Source organism: Mesocricetus auratus, unplaced genomic scaffold (assembly GCF_017639785.1).
Source record: "Mesocricetus auratus isolate SY011 unplaced genomic scaffold, BCM_Maur_2.0 Super-Scaffold_100028, whole genome shotgun sequence".
Classification (NCBI taxonomy): domain Eukaryota; kingdom Metazoa; phylum Chordata; class Mammalia; order Rodentia; family Cricetidae; genus Mesocricetus; species Mesocricetus auratus.
In genome coordinates, this window is record NW_024429209.1 from 24,697,610 (window position 1) to 24,724,621 (window position 27,012).

The window sequence follows — 27,012 nt, forward strand, 5'->3', positions numbered from 1 at the left end:
ATTGAGATCACTTCATCACAATGAGCCCCATACAGACTCCTAAGAGATGTTCAGTGACTGCCTGTTCACTTCAGAGAAGTCCTCAGGCGTTAGACCAGACTGAAGAGGCCAAGAAGGCCCAAGAACTGGTATGACTGAAATCTAGAATTGGACTAAGAAAAAACATGCATATACAAAATTATTAGATCATTAATACAATTTTAGTACAAGTTATAAATATGCATATGCATGCTAATAGTATGTCTTAATTACTTCCCTATTGCTATTTTTGCTGTGATAAAACACCATGACCAAGGCAACTTATAAGAGTTTAATTTAGCTTACGGCCTCAGAGGGTTAGAGTCCATGATGGTGGAGTGAAGAAACAGCTGAGTGATCTTATCTTGATCACAATCACAAGGCAGAGAGGGCACTGGGAATCTTTTGAAACCTCAAAGCCCATCATCCAGTGACATATTCCTCCAATAAAGCTACATCTCCTAAACAGTCCTACCAAGTGAAGACCACTGAGAAAAATTAAAAGTTAAGTCACGATGGTGATCTGAGATAGAATGGTTCATAGGCTCATGAATTTGAGTAGGAGGAACCATTTGGAAAGGATTAGGAAGTGTGGCCTCATTGGAGGTGCGTCACTGGGGTTTGGGCTTTGATGTTTCAAATGCCTGTGCCATTCCCCATTAGCTCTCCCTACAACCTACTTGTGGATGAAGATGTAAGCTCTCAGCTACTGCTCCAGCACCATGACTGCCTGGCTGCTGCCATATTCTCCACCATGATATCAGGTCATGGACTCTAACCCTCTACAATCCTGAGAACTAAATTAAATGTTTTCTTTTATAAGTTGCCTTGGATATGGTGTTTTGTCACAGCAATAGAAAGGTAACTAAAGCAGCAGCAGCCACCGACTTAGAAAAAATATAGTAAAAATATTCATGCCTGATGTACTACAGATTTCTCCTCCCACACCCTTTTTTTTTCCTCCAGTGCTGGGGGTGAAGTAGAAACTTGTACATACTAGACAAGAACTCTACCAAGGGGCTATATTTCCAACCCACAATGTTTTTAAATCTTCAAACTCCAAAGTATAAGTGCAGTTTTGGTTGGTTGGTAGATTGGTAGGTTGGTTGGTTGGTTGGTTGGTTGGTTGGTTGGTTGGTTGGTTGGTTGGTTGGTTGGTTTGAGAGAGCATCTCACTGTGTAGCACTGGCTTGGAACATAACAGAGAACCACCTGCTTCTGCCTCCCAAGTACTAGATTAAAGGAGTGTACCACCATGCCGGCAAAAGTAAAAAAGAAAAAATGCTGTGAAAAAATATTGTTAAAAGAATGAGAAGACAAACCATAATCTGGGAGAGATACTTGAAAAAAAATCTGGGGGCTGGAGAGATGACTCAGAGGTTAAGAGCACTGGCTGCTCTTCCAGAGGTCCTGAGTTCAATTCCCAGCAACCACATGGTATCTCACAACCATCTATAATGGGATTTGGTGCCCTTTTCTGGCTTGCTACATGCCAGAACACTGTATACATAATAAATAGAAAGAAAAAAAGAAAAATCATCAGATGAGAAGGTCCAATAAAAGGCTAATATCTGCCCCTACCGTCAATCTCAGCATGTGTGAGACCCTGGGTTTGATTCCCATGCACTGCTGGGAAAAAAAGAAAAGAAAAAGATAGAACAGAAGTCATAATTAACAAGATCCAGGTTTAATTCTTGGCACCCACATGGCAGCTACCATCTGTCTGTGACTCTGTGCGCACCTGACATGCTAGTGGCAGTGCTCGTAGATATAAATGCTCACAAATAAAAAAAATAAGTCTTTTAAAAACTGGGAAAAGACTTGACACCTTTCTGAAGAGGATGTACAGGCACATAAAAAGGTCTTTTAAGGACTGGAGAAATGGCTCAGCAATTAAGAGCACTTCCTGATTTTGCAAAGGACCTGAGTTTAGTTCACAGCACCCACATGCCAACCCATAAGTCTCTTTTTGTTTTTCGAGACAAGGTTTTCCTGTATAGCCTTAGCTGTCCTAGATCTCGCTCTGTAGACCAGATTGGCCTCAAACTCATAGAGATCTATCTGCCTGTGCCTCCTGAGTGCTGGGATTAAAGGCGTGTGCCACCACTGCCCTGCTTCACAACCATTTTTTATCTCCAGTTCAGGATCTGTCTTGGGGAACTGCAGACAACAGGCAGGGATATGCTGCACATGCATACATGTAGGTAAAGCACTCATACACATTAAAATAAAAGCAAATCTTTTAAAAAGGTGTTCTGTATCGTATGCCACTGTGCAACTACAAATCAAAATTGAAACAACAGGGAAGGGCAGTGAGATAGCTCAGTCTGTAAAAGCACTTGCTGTACAAGTCTGATAACCTGAGTTCTATTTCTGGAATCCATACAAAGGTGGAGAGAACTAACTCCATCCACAAAGTTGTCTTCTGACCTCCGCATGCACATAGTACATGCACCCCCACATAATCATGTACATAGTAATATAGTAATTTTTAATAGGGAAGTCAATTGTGGTGGTACAATTCTGTAATCCCACAGGAAAGGCAGGAGGATTACAAATTTGAAGCTATCTTGGGCTACCAGTGATAACATCTCAAAACAAACAAAAATGCACCAGTGAGATACCACCATATACTTATCACAATGCCAAAGTCCAAAATGCTAAGCATACTACATGGAGTGAGAATGTGGGTCAACAGGAACACTCATTGCTGATAGAAATGCAAAATGATACAGCTGCACTAGAAGACACTGGCAATTTCTCACGAAACTAAAACACTATTCCTGTATGATCTAGCAATAGTTATTTACTCAAAAGAATTGGAAAAAAATTATCCTCCTTCAGTAGGTAAGTTGGCACACGGCAGTCTGTCCAGATGTGGGATATCTGTCAGCCCCATCCTCTGTGGACTAATGCTTCAGAACACTGAGTGGATAGACTGCTCCTCTGATCCCTGCTCTTCTCTCTTGCATCCTCTTCCATTGAGTAGTCAGTGCTATAACCCATCTCTAGGGACTTCTCAGTGGGGGCATAAGAGGTTAACTTTTCTGAGCTAGTGGGTTTATATAGTCTGCAGCCTGTAACTGCCACAAGTGTCAGGAGTAGGGGGTCAAAAGGGCTGATGAAGGTACATACATGCTCCTTGCCCAAGGGGCAGAAACAGGTTCTTTGGTAATGCCAGGGGCAGAGTGACTATAGAGAATAGCAGTAAAGAACAAGTGTGAACTCTCTTGATCTGAGAGGCGGAAGGGTATGGCTTAGAGAGGGGGTGAGAGTGCAGAAAGGTGGCCTAAGCAATGTGTGGCTGATGATACCCTTCCTAGAGACAAGGGACAATGGGAACAGGTTCAGGGGAGGAAGTAAGAATTCTGTCTTGGACCCATTAAATCTGAGGTGCCTACAGATTTTCTGGGGGAGTGTTAGGTGGACTGGATACAGGTTGTCTATGAAGTATGAGGATAGGCAGTGCCCGTGACCCTCTTATTGGCTCCATTGCAGTGGCACGTGCTCATGGAAGAACGCTGAGTCAGAGCAAGTCTTCAGATGCTAAGTATACATTTGTTTAGGTACCCCCTAGGAAGTCACACATCCATCAACATCCACCCGAAGGAAGTCTCTGCCTCATCCAACTCTCATTATTAAGTGACATGACATTGTATCTGCCTCTCTGCTCTGTTGGATGTAGGAGAGGCGTACCTGTGGTCTCCTAGGGACCACAGTACCAAAGAGGGTGGCAGTGTTGAAGAAATATCTTGAACAAGCTGAGCAAGGGAAGAATGTGGCTGGCTTGGCAGCAAAGGTACCACCTTCTAGAGAAGGTGCTTGGAGTTTCAGCTTTGGGTCAAGGCTGAAGAAGAGTTAACTCCAGATTTATCTTCATCCTGTTTCATGTTCCTTACAGTCCTACAGTGTCTGCCTTGACGTACAGGTGAGGGAATCTCTGTTGTTTCTGAGTCACCCAGTCTGCAAAGCCTGATGCAACAGAAAGGCACACAGAGAGATGCCTAGCATCTGCACTACACTTGCACACTGAGCTGAACACAGAAGCCGAATGGTACCCGGTGTCGTTATTAAAAGTGTGTGAGCAGAGTGTAGTGATACGCACCTTTAATCCCTGCAAAGGCAGGTGGGATCTCTGTGAGTTCCACAACAGCCAGGGCTAAGTAGAGACCTTGTCTCAAATAAACAAACAAACAAAAAACCCAAACACCACCACCAAAAAAACAAAACAAAAAACTACACACCATCAAACAAACAAACAAACAAAAAACTGTTTGACCTCAAGACACTAGGAAGGCCCCTTGGCCCCTAACCCCAACAACAGTTGGAGTCAATAGACAGGTATGTCTGAAGAACCTGAAACAAGTTAGCACTGTCACAAGGGACATGTTTTTACAAGTTAAATTTGGTTTCTCTCATAGCTTCCATCACAAGAGACAAAAACACACAAATTACAAAAGTGTTTTTTATTTTAAATCAAAGTACCAAGCAGATACTTACTTAACAACATACAAAGTAGAACTCAAAGAACTCAAACTTGCCCTCCCTTGCATGCCTCCTGGGCAGGCATGGAAAGGAGCTTGCACCCTCAGCAAAACCAAATCCTGTCCTGTTTCCTCAGAAAACCAAACTGAAAGCAGCCACAAGCACCCATGTTTGCATGTAGAGGGGAAGACCTTCCTTCCTGGATCCTGAATGGCCCAATGGGCAGGGAACACAACAATTGAGGAGTCAGTAGGAACCACAAGAGGCAGGTACAAACAAAAGTGGTGGGGCAAAAGAAAAAAAAAATTGCACTTCCTCCCTCCCTTAGGACTGTAGTTTCCATGCAGATGGGACTATTGGGCCTTCTCTGTCCTGCAGAACCCTCCCTAGCCGGTCAGGAACAGCTCTGGAGGGTGGGCTGTGAACAGCCTCTGGGGACACTGGGAATGAGTGGTGTGAACTAATCATTCTGAAGCTGTTTGGGGATTGTTTTTGTATGGCTCTGAAATGAACTTCACCTTCCAGTACCTCCATGTTCTAAGGGGCAAGGGCTAAAAGGGTTTCGACCTTGCTCTCATGAAGAAAGGAAACTGGCCCACATCCCAAAAAGCAGATGGCACCTGGGACTTGTGCCAAGGAAAAGCTTTTGGTTCCCAGGGCAGGAAGATTTTATTTGTGGCACTAGTCTAGTCTGAGTTCATAGAGCAGGGAGTTCTGGGCAGTGCCCACCCTGCTGGCCCTCCCCTAGAGTCACACAGCTGCACATAACAGGACTTGTAACTCAAGGGAAAAGAAAGAGTTCTCAAAAAGGAGTATATACATAAACAGGTAAACATCTGCCAAAACCAGCTGATTCATGACCACAGTGAACAATGATGTAACAGAAGGAAAACAAGAGCTAGAACCTCAGTAGCTTGACATGGGGTGAGCCGGGGCAGACAAAGCCCCAGTCACAGCAAGGGTGTAAAAGGATCTGGGCATTCGAGGGGGAGGTGGGGGTGGATGGATGGACAAAAGTTAGCCAGTTCCCTTCAAAGCATAGAAACGGGACAGTGGTCCCTTCCTGCTGTGGGGCCCTTGAAAACAAAGCCTTCAGTTGACAGAACAGGAGGTTCAAGAGGCACCTTAGGACTATCCCAGGACATACCTTACTGAGAGGCCAAAACTCTGTTCCCTGAATTGTTTGACTCCAAGGACTCTGGCCTAGAGGACAGTCCCTTGCATGGGTCCAACCAGACCTGTAAAAACTGCCTGCAGACAGCCTTCCATGGAATATTTTGGATCCTCTCTTCCAGCTGACTGACCCACCAACTCTAAACAGCCCTCTCACATGCCCTAGGGCTCTCAGGATAGAGACACTAAGTATTGACCAGAGAGGCCCTGCTCTATCTCCAGGGAAAATTTAGGGGGGTTACTATAGGGGGCTATAAGAGCAGGCTGCACATAGGAGTCATTTGAGCTATCCCAAGTCACAGGCATACCTCCATACAAATCCTCCAGAGCTTTGTCTCAGGGAAAGGCAGGACCTAAGACCTCTAGCACCTGGCTAGGTGTATGTATAGGTGCTCTGGGTCTCTCCCGGAACTGACTCAGGAGCCTAGGCACTCAGCATTGTTTTGGTTGAGAACACTATAAATTTAATTTTTACTAGAAGCCTACTAAGCAATTAACACCTGCAGCCCATGTGCAAAGGGGTCTAGAACACACCAGGTCCATGAGACCCCTTCACCACCTGAGTGCCTGTGTGGTGGGAGGGTTCCTGACTGGGATCTGCATTCAGCCCCAGGGCATGTTCCCACAGTGAAGGAACATGGACACTGGCCATACTGAACCTACAGAGAACTGTGGGAAGAGACCAAATCCATAGGATCTATGGCTTCCACACTCAGGCATGCAGCCCAAGACATGTGTCAATAATGTCCCAGAAAGCTCAGCCCCATTGGGGTGCAGGCACCAAGACATATGATCAGCTGGGCTCTGGTGCTGGCTCTGCAGCTGTACCAGAAGCACCCAGGCCTCCTCCTGGTCACTGACCCCCTGGTTCCTGCTCAAGGCCCAATGTGTAAACAGGATTAATAAGCAACAGATGGAAAAGAGTATTTCCCACGAAAAAAGGGGAGGAAGTTTAGAAGTTGAAGACTGATGTTCCAGGTTGCTGGCATCATTCTGCCCCTTTTTTCTTCTCTTGATTCATCCGGCAATCCTCTCTTTGGTTCAGCCCATCAGACCTGCCGGTGCTGAGCCAGCCCTGTGGCCTGTGTTTGTAGTGGCCTCTGCCTGCAGTGGCCTGAGGAGAGGCAGCCAGCCCAACTCGGAAGGATCTTACCCTCCCTACCAGCTACTTCTGCTCATGGTCATCTGCTACAGCAGCCACCTCAATAGTGGCTGTGTGTTCCTCAGGTCCAGAAGCAGCTGCTGTGGGTACTGTCATGATGGTGCTTCCTGCAGGTGATGCCTGGGTCACATTCTGCAGGGTGGGTCCCAGACCAGGCAGAGTGAGCAGCTGCAATGGGCTGACCACCTTTAGTACTGTACTGCCATCCTGCATGGCAGCTGTGCTCAGAACTGTGAGGCTGGATGTGTCCGGATGGATCTCTACCGTGCTGGGGAAGGTAGAGCCAGAGGAGGCCAGGACTGTGTAGCCCCCAAGCAGCGGGGAGGCCGGTGAACTGGCTGGGGCAGCTTGAGGAGAACCCTTACCCAGCACAGTGGAAGGCAGTGTAGATACCACTTTGCTAAGTGGCATACTGGTCAGCTGGGACACAGGCATTCCTGGGCCAAGGGCAATCTGTGCAGACTGTGTAAGCACCTGGGAAGCCATAGCAGCTGGTCCAGATGTAGCTCGTGCAAGACGGGGCCGCTTCATAGGGGATGGCAGGGAGACTGGTGTCAACGTCATGAGCACATTGCTGAGGTGCTGGGACTTGTGCTTCAGCTCCTTGGCACGGCGACGGTGCTCATCACACTGTTGTTCCAAGGCTGCAGGGGACACACAGCATCACCACAGAGAACAGATTGGGACAGACAGTGTTCCCACAGGGACAATGCAGACATGTGCAATCAGTGAGCAGATCATAAAACAACAGCAACCCAGGGAACTAGGACTGCTTACCATAGGAAAGGTTGGTAGCAATGGGTTCCTTAATGGCCCTCAGTTCCAAAGTGGAAGTTCTACAGGCCAAACCTTCCCCTCAGCATCAAAGTGTTCCATTCAGTTTCACATCAAAGTTGTTGTTAGGCCAAAGCAACCAAGTAAATACACACACACACACACACACACACACACAGTCACATAAAAGGCACACATTTAGGGAAAACATATTACTAATATACAAATACCATAGGACAATCCAGCTCTGGCTGGAGCAGGTGGTTTTTTCCATTCCCCTGTCATATCCCTTTAAATTAAATAATGTGGTTCATCACAGAAAGGTCAGTAGAGAGTGACCTATGCTTTCCGTACTGGCAAGGTCAGGCCACAGTCACTGGAGTTTTACTGACTTTTCCATGTACGATGCCTGTGTTCTGCTGATTTCTTTGTCTTCAAATGAAAAGTTAGTCTATGTGGCTGTGTCTATGAAGTGTGTGGACACATGACTACAGAGTGAGCCTATAGCTCCCCAAACACACCGCTGTTGGGCATACCTGCCAGGTCCCGGGCATACTGTTCACGAGAGCGGTCCATCTGGCACTTATGGCTGGCTAGCACCTTCTTCACCAGATCTAGCATGCCAAAGTTTTGCACAATGTTGTTGAGGAGGACAGCATCTTAAAGAGACAACACCAACACTTAGTAAAATCTGGGCCCCATCCAGAGTTCCTGAACTCCAGTGCTATGCTGGCTCCTGAGAAACCAACCACAGAATCTTAGAATGCATACCAAAAGACAGCTCCCCTCAGCACAGTAGGGTCCTGTGTTCAGGTTCAACTTCCATTCCAGCTAGATAGCAAGACCTAGGGGTAGCAGGAGGGAGAATCAGGCCCCCCTACCTCGGAGCTGCAGGGGTGGGTCCTGCACTCGCTGCTGCAGACCTTTCATGGTTTCCTCCAGCTCCTGTTGGAATTCCTGTATGACCTCATCCAGTAAGCCAGCATCCTTCAGTCCCCGCCAGAATGCAAATGTGTCATCTGTGATGGAAAAAGAGAGTCAGGTAGGCAGTAGGCAAATTGATGTATGGAGTAACTGACAGCAGGAAGTAGTAAAGGATATCACCTGAGGAGGCCAGCATATGAAGCACTGAGTTCCACATTACTGCCCATAAATCTAATGGGTCAGCGATTGGATCCTGAACCCAGTCAGGATCAGATCACTGATAGATAGATCCTGTCATAAGCCCACCTGTATTCCCGAGAAGCTGAAGGAATATACCTCCAATGGCTGTGGTCCAGTCACCAGGGTCCTCACAGGTCTCTATGGTGATGGTAGCAGGTGAGCCATTCACTGCAAGTAAGGCAGAGCTGTGGGTGAGTATTGCTCTATATTACAGCACCTAGAACTTTAAGTCCTGATGATCCTTCTGAATCCTTCTTTTCCACCCATTTTCAGAGAGCTGAAAAGCACACTACACTAACACTAGTCGAAGTACTTTTCTGCTTTATAGTGAGCTTTTTTTTTAATCATAGATGTCTTTAAACACACAAAGAAAGAACAGAAAAACAGCCTCTGAGCCATCATCCAACTTCAACAGCTCCCAATTTTGCTCGTCTGGTTCTGTGTGCAAGCCCCTGTGACTAAGCCTTGGAAAACTGGCAGGGGAACTCTCTGCCTACCTTGTTTCTCTCTCCTTGCCCTATAGGTCACCTTTATGGTTTTACTGATACCATAGGAATCCTAGAGCTCATTATAGTTCCAATTTTTGAATATTAAAAAAGACAAACCATCCACTCTTGTATATCCCCAAATTCATTTCTGGCACCTACAAACCCAACTGTCCACACAGTTTGTACTTGGAAGTCTTAGAGTTTCTAACCATGCATCATGCACGCACCTAGCTCAGAGACAGACTCAGAAGCAGGCATGTATTTCAGAATATATGGAAGATAGTATCTTAAAGGTAAAAAACTTAGTAAAAAACTGAGCCCCTCTCAGAGTTCCTGACCTCCAGTGCTGGGCTGGCTCCTGGGGACCAGCCAATGGGAGGAGCCAGCTCCACAGAAGTTAAGGATGCACGGTAGGGTCATCGATGTTGTAACACTTGTGAGTCCTGTATGCCTGGAATCAACTGAATAGGAATGCCTCTCCCTAGCTGTACAATGTTCAAGCCAAAGACTCATTCATATAAATTCTAAGTGAAAGGAACCAAGTAACCAGAAGAGCTAAATCCTAATCCCAGTTCTACCTTTCCCCAGGCAACACAGTCTTAATTAGAGGCCTCAGAAAGACCACTTGCTCTATCAGGAGATGGCACTAGTGGTTCCTATTTGTCCTGGCCTGTCACCTACAACCAATGTTCTTTTTTTTTCCAGGAACTGCTACTTATTGGCTATTTACTGTAAAAGCTATTCTATACATTGCATACATTTTTTTTTTGTATAAGACCTAACCAAATAATCCCATGAAATTGACATTCTGGCTGGTTACCATCTCACTAAGGTTTGCAAGAATAAGTTAATAGGTGTTCCTCCTTCCTGTTATGATGGGGTTACACACTAATAAACATATCATCAGTTGGTAACACTACAAACCCCATAGTTTAGCCAACTCTAAGGCTGCTTAAAACACCATACTGGTCACTGCTGGGCTGGGACTGACTTGAATAAGGTAAGCCAAGACAGGCACCAAGACCTGGAGCACTCACCCCCCACACTGCCTTTCGTTCTGGTGTGTCCCCAGAAGTGCTCTATGCTGACCTCTGAGTACACATGGTGCTCTGGGTCCAGAGAGGACCATAAGCATGGACTGAGGAAAGGTCAGTCCCTAAGGCCCGGGCTTCTCAAGAGGAGGATGCAGCACTGCCAGAAGAGCTGAGTCCTCACCCTGACTCTGCCTAATCTTCACCAACCAGTCTGCAAAGAAGCACTCTGAAAAGAAAACAGGGCAGAACTCACAGGGCCTCACTCTCTTCCCCATCCCCAGATGAGGCTCTTCAAGAACATACATCCTTGATCCCATGGAAGTACATGCCAGCTTAACACTGCAGAATGATAGCTCAGGGACAGTAAGTGACACTGACAGAAAGATAACACAGCCCAGTCTTACCAGGTAATACAATAAAGGAGCTCAGGACCCAACTTTATTCTCACCTCAGTTTACAAAATACCTCACTCAGAACAGGACAGAATTCTAGAAAACTGCCAGACAGTGTTGGCACACACCTTTATTAATCCCAACACTTGGGAGGCAAAGGCAGGTGTATCTCTGTGAGTTCAAGGACAGCCTGATCTACAAAGCTAATTCCAAAATAGCCAGAGCTACACAAAGAAACCCTGCCTTGAGAAAACCGAATAAATGAATGAACGAATTAATTAATTAATTAATTAATTAATAGAAAGAGAGGGAGGGAGGAAGGAGTCAATCTTTCTACAGTTCTTAAGGATGGATATCAACAGAGAAGAATACCCTAAATTATCATCCAAAATCCAAAGAGCATGAAAGACATGCATTCAGATACCAGTAAAAGGTCTGAAAAGTCATCAGGCAACAAGGAAAATATATCTCCACTTCAGGCCTCAGTGACCAAGAGCAGGCCTAGGGACACAGGCCATTCTTAACCATCCTATATGCCCTCTCTGTATGTGAATTACTATCTTAAAATGAAAATGACTGAAGATGCCTTAAGATTCCCCATTAATGCCAGGCAGTGGTGGTGTACACCTTTATGAGTTTAAGGCCAATCTGGTTTATAGAGCAAGTTCCAGAACAGGCACGGCTACACAGAGAAACCCTGTCTCAAAAAACAGAGATTCCCCATTAGCAAGCCCAACAAATCCCCAGATGTGCTTCCAGGAAGGACACAAGAAAGAAGGCTGACTCAACATTGCAGGGCCCCTGTGGAAGGCGTGTTCTTGGAGAACAGACAAGATACATGGTACCCAGAGAGGGCTGGTCAGGACAGCTACAATGCCCTGCAAGACAGGCAGCCCCTTGTACCTACCATCAGCTGCAGCTGGTGTGAGCGGGATGTACTCGGTGGACGTGGGGCTGCTCAGGGACACACGGGCCCCTGAGAGGTCAATTTTTGTGCTGCGACAGGTATTAGAGCAGACCTTGTCATGCTGGTAGAAGTCTAGCTCCCCAGAGTCCATGATCTTCCTGTGGAGGAGCCAGAGCAGTCCAGGTGAGACCTAACTGAAAATACCTCATCTACCATTGTGACTTGGACTGTCCAACTGCAGGGGATACGTTCTCGCAAAGGTACCAGCTGGGGCCAGGCTCCACTTCTTAGGTAGGAGAAGGGTTACAACCTTCACTGTGCACAAAGCTCAAATACCAGTACAGGACAAGTGGCACAGCCACCCAAGGTCACCTGCACAGCATTCTGTCCACAGGAAGGAGATGAAAGCCGTGACTAGCAAGTGTACCTAGGGGGCAGACCTACAGCTAACAAAGGTGGTGAGTGACCTAGTCCTGAGGCAGAGAGCTAAGAATCATTCCAGGAGGAAGCCTTACCTTCTGGAAGGACAGGAAAGGAGTTCCTCAAACCTTAAAACAATTTCTAAGGTTACAGTCACGTATTCTCATCTACCAGAGTCCTCCCTTTTAAGTACTCTCTCTGGCCTATGGTCAGAGGTGACACCTCTCTCAGCCTGCGGTCTCAATAGCTATCACATCAGACATTTTAGAAAACAGTGTCTCAGAGGTATAAGGCTGAGAGCTATGAGAAAGCATCTAGAGCTGACACAAAACAGTGTTATCTTAGGGAGTGAGGTCACTGGTTACTGGAACACCCCTAAGGAGAGCCTGCTAGTCTCCAGATTCACATAAAGGAACATGGCTCTTAGGTCAGTAAGGATTTGAGCTTGGGATGGCCTGGCATGAGCCTGGCATGTCCTAAGAACCTGTGCACTTCACAGGGGACTTTCATAAAAAGCAGTAGAAAAAACAGAAGGGTACCACAGAACACTGTTAAAAAAATTAAACCTATATGTCTGTCTATGAACAAAAACCAGAGTATATCCTTAATTTTAAATAGTGATACATTCAAAATACCCACCCACACTACCACCACCAAGTAAAGAATTAGTGGAAATTAAAATGAAACTTAACCAAAATAACTCATCTTCAAAGACCCAAAACCAGATGAAAAAGTGAGGGCTGTGAACGCCTCCCCTCCCATCATCTCAAGCTGGTCAGATGCCCACCTGAGCATGATGCCATTCATCCGGATGGCTCTCTTCCAATCTTTCAAGGTTGATTTCCCTGCCAGGTGCACAAACTCCTTTGGGCTGATCACATGTTCATCATACTAGAAAGAAACACAGAAGCACAGGACCTTCTCAGCCTAACACGACGGACATGGTGAAATTGAAACAGCCCATTCTCTCTTCTTGCTCCAGTCTGCACCAAGGGTTCACAGGATGGAGGAGAACCACGGCATGGATCTACCAGTCACAGGCCTTAGAACACTTTGATACAGTGTCCCATTGGGATATGCCTCTAGAATGTTGCAGTTAAAGGAGTGTGCCCCCACTGCCCAGATGGCTTTCTTTTGTTCTGTTCTGAAGCACCCACTCACTTTTTATTGCCTTTATGACAGAGCTGTCCCTCACATGTCTGGTCTGCCCTCCAACCCCATGGCATTTACTTCAAGTAAACATGCCAAATGATGAAGAAAAGTGATGGGTCAGAGAACAACAACCCTTGAGGGTTAGGAGTCACCAAATCCTTCTTCACAAAGCAAACTTAAAAGCAACAATTTTGCCAAATGCCACAGAGAGTTTCCACAGTAAAAAGGGACGTGGTCCTTAATTATATAGTTTCCTTTCAGGGCCTGATGAATTTTGGTACATATGTCTATTGCTGATATATTTTTTTGAATTTATTTATTTTACATCCCAACAGCAGTTTCCTCTCCTTTCTCTCCTCCCCAATCTGTTCCCACTCCACAATCTACTCTTCCTCCATTTCTGCTTAGGAAAGGGCAGGTGTCCCACGAATATCAACAAAACTGGCATATCAAGTTGCAGTAAAACTAAGCACCTTGTCATGGTTTTGGTTTTTTTAAAGGCAGGGCTTCATTGTGTAGCTATGGCTGGCCAAGAACTTGCTATGTAGGTCAAGCTGACCTGGAACTCATAGAGATCTATCTGTTTCTGTCTCCATGTGCTAGGATTAAAGGCATGTGTCACCACCACCCCTCCCATCTAAATGAGGATTTTTTTGGGGGGGTTAAAAATTATAATATAATCACAACATTTCTCCATTCCCTTCCCCCCCTCTAAATCCTTCCATATAACTTTCCTTGCTCTCCTTCAAATTCATGGCCTCTTTTTCCATTAATTGTTATTGCATGCATATATGTATATACATATTATTCCTAAATATAACATGCTCAGTCCATATAATATTACTGGTATGTATATTTTCAGGGCTGACTATGTAACAGTGGACAACCAATTGGTGTGATCTTCCCTGGGGAAGACTGCCTCTCTCACTACCAGCTTTCCTGCTACCTACAGTTCTTTGTATAGGGCTGAGGCTTTGTGGATTTTCTTCATCCAGTTTGGCACGCTCATCGATGTCATCCCTGTTCACCTAATATTTGAGAAGTCATGTTGGTGAGACTGTAGTTTGGTGGCTATAGTTTCTGATAATTCTAGGAGACACAATTTCATAGCAAACTCACTGAGGGTGCTAGGGAGTTTAACTCAGATCCTCCTGCATGCATAGCAAGCCCTTTACTAACTGAGTCATCTTCCTAGCACAAAGGATGTTTTGATTTGTTTGTTTTTTTAGGTGGTGCTGGAAATTGAAATCTAGGGGTTTTTGGTTTCTACACAAGGTGTGTGTGTGTGTGTGTGTGTGTGTGTGTGTGTGTGTGTGTGTGTGTTATATCCCCAGACCAGTAGTAAAGGAATTTAAGAAGAAATTTGCCTGCAGTAACACTAGAGTTGAGCATGCAGAATACAAATGAAATAACTAAGCTACAGGGTAGCCAGTACAATAACATTTGCCAGCTCTTTGTTAGTTTTAGATCAGTGGTTCTCAGCCTGTGGGTCGCAACCCCTTTGGAAGTCAACCGACCCTTTCACAGGGGTTGCAATATCAGACATCCTGCATATCAGATATTTACATTATGATTCATAATAGTAACAAAATTACAGTCATGATGTAGAAATGAAAATAATTTTATGGTTGGGGGTCACCACAACATGAAGAACTATATTACAGGGTCACAGCATTAGGAAGGTTGAGAACTACTGTTTTAGATGCCTGTAATTCATGAAAGCTTAATAAAGATTTCCCTGTAAGGCATAGAATTTCCCCTTCTGTCCCTCAACACAAATTTAAAAGCTTCACAGCTTATATCGTAATCACAAGGAGTGTGCTTTTTAACTTAGTATAACACATTTATGCAATAAACTGAAAAGAGGAGGGGAGCCTTATCTTACTCATGTATTGCTAATTATTTCTCTTTTGTCATGCTAGAACTAAACTCAAAGCCTTGTACATGCTAAACAAGTGATTAGCCATTGAGTTCCAGTCTGCTCTTTGTTAGTTTTAGATCAGTGGTTATTTAACATCAAATAATTCCAGATGGGAGTCTTTCTGTTCATCTGGGAATACTTCAGGTCTTTCAAATGATGGACTGCAGTCTTCCCTCCTCATGAAATCTTCAGCCTCTTTCCTTGCAGGCCTGTCATGTTTTTCTCCTGCTTCTATCTGACACTTTCTTATATCTATGAACCAGAGTTTCGGATGAAATTTTTGGTTATGTCCTCCAATTCACTACTAATCAATCATCTCTTCAGCTATGAAACTAATCAACCATATATTTAGTTTTAATTATATTCATTTCTAGCTAATTTTTTTTTTGTCAAATTTGCTCATTTTTTTTAAGTTTAAATTTAGATTACAAACAAGGTTGCTTCACAAGTCAGTTCCAGGTCCCTCTTACATGTTCAGGCTTATCTTTTATTTCTTGAGATAAATTTAAAATAATTATTTGGAATTAGGGGATGGCCAATTGGTAAAGTGCTTTCTGCATAAACATAAAGGATCTGTTTGGAACCCCAGCACCAACATAAAAAGCTGGGTACAGTGGTTCATGTTTGTAATCCCAGTGATGAGTTGATTCTATTGCTCACTGTTTCTGTACATGCTCACCCAAGTCACCTTGCTCCCTTGTGTCAAGTGCTTTGGTTTTCTTTTTCTGTGACGCCCCCCCAACACACATACACCTTAGAACTTTGTAGAAATTACATAAGATAAATGTGATTCTTCAAAAAGATTTTCAACTATTTCTGTCAAATTGTGGAAAAAATCAGGTTAGGACCTACTTAAAACCAAGCTCTCCTCTGATGGAGGTTCTAACCACACTGCCACAGGTCAGTGTTCTAGAGCAATTTTATGTGTTTATAGAGGGGTTGGTCTCTACACTTGGTACTGATGAGACTCATGACATCAGCCCACCCTGAGAAGAGTGTTGGCACCTCCAGTTTAAGCACTGAGAATAGAAGCTTGCTCTCAAGAACACTGACCTGTGGCAGTATGGTTAGAACCTCCATCAGAGGAGACCAGCCCCTTTAAACACATTCAATGAGGTACCCCATGTTTTACCTTCTTGTCTTTAGCAGGCAAAACTGAGATGATTCATGTCTTGGGCAAGAGCAAGACTCAGCATTCTGTCTGGGTACTATACCCCTGGGACTGATAACTTTACCTTTTGCCAACTTAAGATGGCTTTACGGGGGTTGGAGTTCAGCAGTTACAGTACTTGTTTTCTTACAGAGGACCTGAATTCAATTCCCAGCAACCACATGGTAGATCATAACCACTTGTAACTCCAGTTGCAGGGGATTTGATGGCCTCTGACCTCCTCAGTCACCATGCATGCATGTGGTGCACATACATACATGTAAGCAAAACACTCATACATATAAAACAGAATAAATAAATTTTTAAAAATTTCAAATCAGCTTTATGAATACACTTTAGTAGGAATTTTGGTTGTTTTAATACAAGATGAATTTAGGTACCAATCTATTATGTTGCCAGGAAGAGAATATCTTCCCCACTCAATATTCCTTAGCTACTAAATGAGTCTCTTCAGAGTATACCTCAGTCTGTCAAACAAAGCCATTCACAACTCACAGGCCATAGCTTCCACCATACCTAACAAAAGTAAGTGTACGTAACATAAATAAAAAAAAAAATGGCATGAAATGAATGGCCATAAACTTATCCTTCAATTGGGTATGTCTTCTCACCAACCTCAGCAGAAATTAAATTACTCTTGCTGGAGGCTTTTCCTCACTGCACTCATCGGTCCCAGAGGTTATCTGCTGTGCCTCCTCTGTCTCCCCAGGGCCATGAGATTCAGCCTCCAGAGGAGTGTCCTGCATAGGCTACTGCCACCCCCAGCCCCCAAACAGGAGGAAGTGCAGGTAAAGGTGTGAGCCTCACCTGACCCTCACCTGAACACATTTCACATTGATGCCAGGGCACACAAACTTCCTCCAAATGAGGTTAGCTCTGCTGTCTCCGCAAGTGATGGGGTACACAATTTCAGCCTCTAAGTTCTCCCCCTCTTCAGCCATCTTCACTTCTCACAGACACATGGACAAGAAAAAGCAGAAAGGGAAAATCAGTTAGAAACTTTCCAAAATATTTCTTGCAAATGTGGAAAGCAGCTACCAACCTGAAACCAAAGTGAGATCCAAAAAGGCCTGAGACAGAGCCCAGAAGCAGGGGTTCCCATCAATCCCATGGAGAGTTTCAGATGAATCCACAAAAAGACTTAGCTATTTATCAGTAACTACTAACCACAATATTAATATAAGCTCATAAAATGGCCAATTAAAGACAAAAATCAAGCCATATTGCCGGGCGGTGGTGGCGCACGCCTTTAATCCCAGCACTCGAGAGGCAGAGGCAGGTGGATCTCTGTGAGTTCGAGGCCAGGCTGGACCGACAGCCTCCAAAACAATACAGAGAAACCCTGTCTCATAAAAAAAAAAAATCAAGCCATATTTGAAACACTACTAGGGAAAAAAGTCTTAGGTATCCCAATTCTTTGCTCTGATTGACACAAGACCCCATAGATAATAAAAGAGCACCTACAATCATTACTTGGTAGACAAAGGAAACGGGGAAGACAACAAAATACAAAAGAGGGAAAGCTGCAAGATTTCTTTTGTTCCACTAGAAGCTGGTAGACACAGTTCTCATTTAAGATACAATGTGCTGTTCCCAATTAAGAAAACCTGGGACCTGGTCTCTTACATGTTTGTGTACAGCCCAAACAAGGGCCTATTTAGCCCTGGCTGTTACCTCAAGGGTGGGACTGTCCTGTCCTTACAATCAACAGATTAGGCAGAAGGCAGGCTTCCCACCTAATACAGCTTCCCAGCCAATAGGGTTTCCTACCTAACACGGCTTCCTTGAGCTGTGAGGAGGCTGTAAAGGCTGCAGCGGCTGCAGCTGCTGCATTTTCTGTTTCCATGTTATCTTCTGTCAAGTCACCCCTGGTAGACAGAGAAAAAGAGCGTCAGAATCACAAGAACACACTTTGTACCCCTGGCACACCTAGAATGTGGAAGGATGAATCTTATTGCTGACACACCAATTACACTTTTCTATCTTTATTCAGAAACCGTGGTGGCTATGCAGAGAAAATGTACAGCCAAATGCCTATGCTACCCTCAGGAGAATATGTAGCTTGCATTCTCTGTTCCATTTTTTCCTTCCACCAGTGCCCAGAATGGCATGGACAAGCAAAGCCAATGTGAGGAATTTATAGAGCAACAAATGTTCATGTGGGAACTCAAAACCATTATTTCTTTATTTAATAAAGTTTTATATTTCCAATATAGCATACAAAGTTGCTAAAATATACATTTTATACAGTTTTAGAGATAAAACTCAGGCCCCCAAGCATGCTAGGCAAATGTTCTACTGAGCCATATACTCAGAAAATACAAAATTTTTGAAAGAGGGAAAAAAATTCACCTTAACCAACTCTTATCTCACACCAAAATAAATTATGAGCAAACCAAAAGCAAAGGCAAAAGGTGAAACCCTACAGTATTGAATTTTTTTAAATAAGAGAATTAGTAATAGTGGCTATAAGATAGTAAAGGTTTTTCTTATATACAAAATCTAGAACCACAAAAAAATAAGGATACCTTTGGCTTAAAAAGTAAAAATACTTGGGGATGGGATGCATCTCAGCTGGTCACAAAGACCCAGTTTTGATTTGCCAGTAACACATAACAATGGGCATGGTGGTACATGCCTATATTATCAGAAGACATAATAACCAGAAGTTCAAGGTCATCCTTAGAAATACAGTAAGCTCGAGGCCAGCCTGGGCTACATGAGATTCCATTTCAAAATAAACAAACAAAAATAGAATCCAGGGCCCAGTGAGAAAGCTCAGCAGGTAAAACCACTTATTGCCAAACCTGACAACCTCAGATCAATCCTCGGAACTTAGTTTTCTGATTTCCATTTTAATTAATTAAATTTAAAAAATAGAAGCCAGGGTGTATATAACATATACTTATCATTTCAACACTCAAGAGCAGAAACAGGGAGATCACTACAAATTCCAGACAAGTTTGATCTACTTAGATCTACTTAGGTCTTTCCAGGCCAGTTAGGGTTATAGAGCAAGACCCTCAAACTTCCTCCAAAACTTAAAACTTAAATAAATAAATAAATAATTACGGGTTACAAAGATGGCTCAGTAATTAAGAGTACTTGCTGCTTTTACAGAGGAACTTAGTTCATCCCAGCACCCATATGGTGACTCACAACTACCTGTAACTCCAGTTCCAGGGGTCCCGATGCTCTCTTCTAACCTTTATGAGCACTACATACACACAGTACGCAGGCGAAAGACATATACATACACAATAAAAATGCAAAAATCTGTATCATTGTTTTTTGTTTTTCTTTTGCAGTCTTGGTTGGCCTTAAATTCACAGAGATCCACCTTTATCTGTCTCCCAAGTGCTGGGATTAAAGGCGTACATCACCATATTCTATTCCAAAATTAAAAAAATAAAATTAAAATCTTGGGTTGTTTAGATCATCCTCCAGTAAAAGTACTTGCTATAAAACTTGATGAGGGCTGGAGTGACGGCTCAGTGGTTAAGCACACTGGCTGCTCTTCCAGGGGACCCAGGTTCAATTCCCAGCACCCACATGGCAGCTCACAACTGTCTGTAACTCCACTTCCAGGGGTTCCAACATCCTCACCCTGAGACAAATGCAGGCAAAACACCAATGCACATGAAATAAAAATAAATTAAAAAAAAAAAAAAGCTTGATGACCTGAGTTCAATTCCCAGAACCTATATAAAAGTGGGAGGGAGAACCAACTACTCAAGTTGCTCTCTGAGTTCCACACAAACACCAAGGCACACACAATAAATTAAAAACAAAACTACAACAACAAAAAACTCTTTTAGTGCCAGGTGGTGGTGGTGCACACCTTTAATTCCAGCACTTGGGAGGCAGAGGTAGGTGGATCTCTGTGAGTGCGAGGTCAGCCTGGTCTACAGAGAGTTCCAGGACAGCCAGAGCTGTTATACAGAGAAACCCTGTCTCCAAAAACCAAAAACAAAGCAAAACAACCCTTTTAGCATGGGATAAAAAAAAAACATAAGCAACTTTTTAAAAGAGACAACACATGAATAGTTGGAGGACAGTCTACCAAGGTCCAAGACCAGAGCCATGAGAAACCTGTGAAGAGACTGCTTCTAATTTCTAAGAAACACAAATGAGGACTACGGTGAGAACTGAGGTGTTCAGTAGTAGAGTGCTTACCTAGTGTTATCAAGAGCCTGGGTTCAATCTCCAGCACTGGGAGAAAAGAAAGATGAGTGAGAAACCACTTTCACCTAGATGGTCCAAAGATGGAATCACCTATCACCAAGATATTTATGGGAAAAGCTTGATGGCGTGATAACACACGTGTGGAACAGTAGTGCTCCAGCATAGCTGGAAAACCCCAAGAGGGCACATGTCATTGTTTAGACGTAAGGTAGCTCACCCAAAAGGCTTGTGCTAAAGGCTGTTCCCAATAGAGCAGTTTTCAGAGCTGGAGCTTTTGGGGAAGTGACTGGATCACAAAGGCTCTGGCTTTATCAATGAATTAATCACTTGATGGATGATAATATGATGATATTATTGAGAGGTGATAGAAAGTAAAAGGTGGAGTCTAAAGGAAGTAGATCATTGGGAGTGTGCTCTAGAAGGAATACCTTGTTCCTGACACTTCCTTTCATTTTCTGTCTCCTTGCTGTCAAGAGATGAGCATCTTTGCCCTGTCATCTCCATTCACCACCATGTTCTACCTCACCATGGCCTAGAAACAATGAATCTAACTACCATGCTCTGAAACCACTTTACCAACAGGTATCTGGCATCCACAGCTACTTGCATAGCTGTAGGCTTCTCTCTCCCATGGCTAGAGAGTGTTCTAGTCTACAAAATTACAATTATTATGCAAGCAATGGGCAATATTCTTGGCAAGTCTGCAGTTCATCAGAGGTCAGGGCTTGGCCCAGACTAGGGATCCCTCAGTGAAAAGTTCTTGTGAATAAGAAGGTCCCTTGAGCTGGACAGCTGCTCTTCCAGTGGACCTGGGCTCAATCTCACAGCAGTCTGTAACTCAAGTTCCATGGGATTCAACACCCTCTTCCAGCATTGCACACAAAAGGCACCCTAGTGGTATACAGACACACATGAAGGTTAAACACCCATACAAACAAAAATTAATTAAGAGGGTCCCTAGGAGATAAAGAAACAAAGATAGTGTGATACATAGATGATCCCTGGAAACAGAGAAGACTTAAGGCCAGGGCACCAATATTTAGCAGCATCAGAAAGTCAGACCCTGGAGAGGCTGTCTACTGTAGTAAATATAGTGTGGATAACAATGTGTGGCTAGAAAACAATCTCAGATTTGCCATAAAGGACAATGGGTACCAAGATGAGCCTAGGAGTACAGGAGTTGCTCAGGGTTAAAACATGGGCTACTCAATGCACAGAAGAGGGTACCTAGAGCCCACAGCTGTGCTTTGCATGCCAGGGCACACTTGCCCACTGTGAGTCCTCATAGTCAGAGCCACACACAGTCTCCAGCCTGACCACTCCCCTCAATGGATTTATGTACCAGGAGCTCCACATTAGCATCTCAGCAGCTCAGGAAAACAGTCCCTGAACAGCAGGCATATCTGTCCTAAGGGTTTAACCTGACCTCTCCTATGATGTTATAAATGACCTGATGATGTTAAGTCAACTCACTACTTCCCAATCATCAAGATTTATTTTACCTTGAACCAGGTCAGAAAAGGGAGTTAAATAGAAATACAAACTTAGAATCCTTTTTTTTTTTTTTTTTGGTTTTGGTTTTTCAAAACAGGGCTTTTCTTATGTAACTCTGGCTGTCCTGAGACCAGATTGGCCTCAAAATCATAGAAAATCCACCTGTCTCTGCCTCCTGAGTGCTAGGATTAAAGGCATGCACCACCACTACCTGGCATGGAATCTGCCTTTTGAGACATTAAGAATGGCTCTGAACCAGGCATGGTGATGCACACCATTAGTCTCAGTCCTCAGGAGGCAGAGGCAGGTCTGATCTACATGGAAAGGTCTAGGTCAGCCAGGACTATTTAAAGCTTCCTAATGTTGAGACCCTTTAATACAGTTTCACATGTTGTGATGACCCACAACCATGAAATTATTTTCATTGCTATTTCATTACTTTAATTTTGCTACTTTTATGAATTGTAATGTAAATATCTGATATACAGGATATCTGATAATGCAGCCCCTATGAAAGGGTCAATCAACCCCCCAAAAGGGGTCTCAAATCACAGGTTGAGAGTCACTGATTTAGAGAGACCCTGTCTCAAAAATAACAATAACAACAAAGAATGACTCTGATATGAACAGTAATATTACATGGGAACACCCGGACTCTAAAAAGTCTGCAGGAACTTGGAAAGGAAGCTATCCTCCTCAGCCAGAACTCTGGACAAACCAGAGGACAATGACAGAACCAGAATGTACACCCTATCCAAAACAAATTCTTCCAAGGAAGGAAGTCAGGAGTGGGGAAAAGAGAACCGAAACCCCTAGCCATGCCATTTAGAGAGAGATTACAGGTCCCAACTTGGGGGGGGGGGTGTCAAGAGAAAACTCATACAAGAACATTAGCAAGCCAAGAATCAGCATTAGATAGAGATGGCTGAGGAAAACAAAGTGAAGACCAAGGGGGGAAGGACCACCATGGATATAAAGTACGGTCCTTCTGCAGCACAACCTGTAAGACTCTCTCTCTCCGACTCTCAGAAAAGATGCTAACAAATTGACATTTCTGTTCATATGTTACATTAAAAATGTATACTTTCCCTAAACATGTGAACTTCTGGCTTTCTATTGAGAGCTGCACTTTTCTCTGCAGTTGGCAGACTTTGCCACAGCATAGTAGTGAGCAGGAATAATTCTGCCAGGCTTTCTAAGTAAAGAATACTTCCCAGATCTCCCCAAATCAGAAAGGAAATCAGTTCCTACAAAGAAATTAACTAGCCTCTACTTCACTTTATTATTATTATTATTAATATTATTGGCCCACATTAAGCATTAAGTCTCAGGGCTGGAGAGATGGCTCAGTGGTTAAGAATACTGACTGTTCTTCCAGAGGACCTGGGTTCAATTCCCGGCACCCACATGGCAGCTCACAGCTGTCTGTAATTCTAGTTCCAGGGGACTCAACACCTATGGCCAAACACCAATGCACATTAAATAAAAATAAATAATAAGATTCAAGTCTCACTTTCCAACTAGCAGAATCATGTATAGATCTGCTTTGGGGGCTATGGGGGCTCTTCCAAAGGAGGAATTCACAGCCTCTCTTGTTCTGTAGGAAGGACTGACCATTGGGGCAGCATGCTAGTACCCTGGTACTAGGGCCACAGATAGAAGAATCTTTCTGATCCTTCATAGTTTTTACCATCAACGGGAGTCATTCATTATTCTCCCACTTAACTCAGGCAAACTTTTATCAGCTTACTAATGGAATGGATAAGACTCTACAGTTCCCAACCCTGCTATTAGAACCTTCTACTATGAAGACATCCTGATAAGTGACAGTCACATGAAGAGCCTGTGTTCTAGGTATAGAGTGAGGCCACCCAGACAAAGCAAACCCAATACACCAAGAAAGCAAAAAGCACTGGGTATTTGTCAGGGCCCACAAAAATGGCTCTGCAAATCTTGACTTAAGGTCAGAGAGTTCAAACCCACTATTGCTCTTTCAAGGTTATGTTTGGCCTAATGGATATCTTATTTGACAGCAGGATATTTGGTTTAATGGATGCCTTGCCTTGATAACAGGTTATTTGGTTTATGGTGGTTTCTTGATATTTTGGGTATTGAGAAGGTTTATTCTTTGTATCCCCCTCTTTTGGCTGGGGCATAAAAGTATAGTAGGGTCCACCACAATGCTAAGCTTCAGCTGGAAAGACTATCATGAGTATGGCCCTCCTCACATCTCCTATAATGCTGGATGATACCAGAGCTATGAAGTATGACAACTGAACTCTTAACAGTGACCCTAGGGCAGAACGCAGAAGCTGCACGGCCTTTTCTAATCCAGTGTCACTTCTGCCACACTATTTACCACAGGTTATCCCAAATCTAACGGAAAACGCAGGTATGGTTTTTGGATAAGGGTACACAAAGGTCAATGGGAGGTGTCAGAAAATATAGTGTACCTAAAATATATGCACAGGAAACATCTAACCCATGTATGCAAGACACAGATAAAAATCAAAAGAGACTTAGTGGGCTCGGTATGCTAGCACTTTAATTCCAGTACATGGGAGGCAGAGGCAAGCACATATCTGAGTTTGAGGCCAATCTGGCTTACACAATGAGCTCTGGGACAGCCAGGGCTATATAAGTCAGACAGTATTGGCACACACCTTTAATCCCAGCACTCGGGAGGCAGAGGCAAGCAGATCTCTTGTGAGTTCTAGGATGAAAAGAAACCATGTCTCAAAAAACCAAACCAAACCAAAAAAAAAAAAAAAAAAAAAAAGGAAGAAGACTAAGTGGAAATAGGGTCTTGTACTACATCCACAAAGCAGGGAGGATCACATGTAATTCAACTCACAACCACCCAAAGCCATCCCTGCACAACTAGGCACACCAACTTCCATGTTTTTCCTAAGAAGGAAGGCATGGTCAGACCTCCCAAACAGAGCCCAGATCCTTATTCTGCAGCTGAGAGCAAGACATGCATATGAGAAGACACAGAGGGAGGACTGGTCTACAACCTTCCTCTTAAAAATTCACTGTTGCCGGACAGTGGTGGTGCACGCCTTTAATCCCAGCACTTGGGAGGCAGAGGCAGGCGGATCTCTGTGAGTTCGAGGCTGGGCTGGTCCAACAGCCTCCAAAACAATACAGAGAAACCTTGTCTGGTAACACGAAAAAAAATTCACTGTTAACACATTGTTAGTGAGCCAAAAGCTCACGTAGGCTCCCGGAAAAGCCAAGATCAGTATGACAATACTATACATAAGATACAGCAAAGACAAGTCAAAAGCTCAGAGACCAAGCCTCTCAGGAGAGAAAGAATTTCCACAGCCCCTGACTGTTGCCCTCCTCCTACCCCTTGTCAGGGGCAGCAGCTGTCCTGCTACCTCCTCACAATTTGTATATAAGATATATAAGGGAGATAAGAGTTTGGTTAAGTGTGACTTTTTGGCCAACTAATTCTTAATTCTGACCTCTAGAACAAGAGATGATAAAGAAAATATTCAGTTCCCACTGTTGCACTTATCAAAGGAGATATCACCAAGAGATTTAGAACCACACCGCAATGATAAGCTGAAACAGCACCCTAGAGACTCTGTTAATCCTCTTTTTTGGTGCACTTTGTACTTCACCTTTGCCTAAAATATGCTGGGTTCAATCTTAGAATCTTGTCTGTACAGAAATCTTAAAGCTCACCCCTTCACTTGGCATACCAAGCTGTGCCATTATAACCTGTCAGGACCAAGGCTTAGTTCTTACCCATGAGGGGCTAGGTTTGTTGTTACAAGCACTGTCTTCACTTCCTCCACACCACTGCCATCAACCGCAGTGTCTGGAGTTGTCACAACCACCACCTCCTCCATGTGGACGCTCACATCTGGGGTTGCCATGGCTTAGTGAAGAAGATGCCTGAGATCAGCAGTGTCACTCCTCCAGGGTCTCAAATCCTAGAGCAAACAAAGCAGGGCACAGGTTATAGGGTAGTTTCCATACTGGCACAACAGAACAGTCGAAGGCTGAAGTACAGCTTAGTGGTAGAGCACTGTTGAGATGTTAAGACCCTGGGTTCTATCTCCAGCACTGGAAAAAAAAGTTTGCTAACACAGTACAATGCAGTTGATGGTCTTCAATATCATCAAAGACTCTCCCAAGTCCCCATCTACTGTTCTCTGAAAAGAAATGGCAGTAAGCTGGGCAGTGGTGGCACTGTGAGTTCAAGCCCAGCCTAGTGTCACAGCTAGTTCTGGGACGGCCAGTGCTACACAGAGAAACCCTGTCTTGGACAAAAAAAAAAAAAAAAAAAAAAAAAAAATCATGTGAAGAGATGGCAGCAATGCAGGAGCCCTCTATGGCTCTAGACTGGTAGGTGCCATGGATAGACGGGTCACACTCCTCCACTTAATCCATGTGGACCTCGAAGCTCAGAGGCAGCAAGCAGCATGATATGGAAGGAATGAAGACTCTGGGTGATTTTCCTGAAGGCAGGTTTCCCAATTACTACTTTTCCCTCTGCATCTCCTGGCTGAATTCAAAAGTGGTCTGAGCTCTAGTGTAGACAGGAAGCACCTGTCCTTAGGAAAGTGTAGTGAAATCTACATCAGACAGACAGGGGAAAATGTCCTGTTTTTACTATTATTGCTATGGTTAATTATTGTTGTCATTATTGTTAATTTCTGTCTTTGCTGGCCCTGCCCTAGGCAAACTCAAGCTCTAACCCTCTGATGGTGGTAGTAGCTTCGAAAGCACTAAATTTAGAAGGAATGTCTTCCTCACTAGAGGACTGAGTCTCAAGAGCCTGAAGACTGCACTCTCATACCCCAAGCTCTATACCAGGCCCAGGATAGACCCAGTCATGAAATGCTGGAGCAAGCACAGCATGGCTTTCTAGCCAGAGGACAAAAAGAGACCATAGAATTAGAGTGGGACATTGTATAAACAGGAAGGACACACAAACAGGCCTATACATAGCTACACAAGAACATGTGGGTCATCCTGAGATGTTGTATGTATGAACCTACCCCTACATGGCAAAACTAATGACTTTGAGTACTGACCTACAGGGCAGACTGCTG

The 27,012-nt window shown here is 44.0% G+C and overlaps 1 protein-coding gene across 2 annotated transcripts in view; it reads right to left on the reverse strand.

The window, feature by feature from the left end:
* Positions 1-4,469: 4,469 nt before the first annotated feature.
* Positions 4,470-27,012, reverse strand: part of Gmeb2 (glucocorticoid modulatory element binding protein 2) — a 32,773-nt gene continuing 10,230 nt past the window's right edge. Inside the window, exons 2-10 of one of the 2 annotated variants that reach the window (XM_005074542.4) lie at positions 25,700-25,887; positions 18,032-18,129; positions 17,080-17,207; positions 12,805-12,908; positions 11,598-11,755; positions 8,873-8,944; positions 8,494-8,631; positions 8,149-8,271; positions 4,470-7,482 (exon numbers count right to left, since the gene is read on the reverse strand). In XM_005074542.4, the coding sequence (XP_005074599.1) occupies positions 6,842-7,482; positions 8,149-8,271; positions 8,494-8,631; positions 8,873-8,944; positions 11,598-11,755; positions 12,805-12,908; positions 17,080-17,207; positions 18,032-18,129; positions 25,700-25,830 (1,593 nt within the window). In that variant the 5' untranslated portion in view covers positions 25,831-25,887 and the 3' untranslated portion in view covers positions 4,470-6,841. Of the gene's footprint in view, positions 7,483-8,148; positions 8,272-8,493; positions 8,632-8,872; positions 8,945-11,597; positions 11,756-12,804; positions 12,909-17,079; positions 17,208-18,031; positions 18,130-25,699; positions 25,888-27,012 lie in introns of those variants that run through there. The other variant, XM_013116707.3, reaches the window with a different exon arrangement.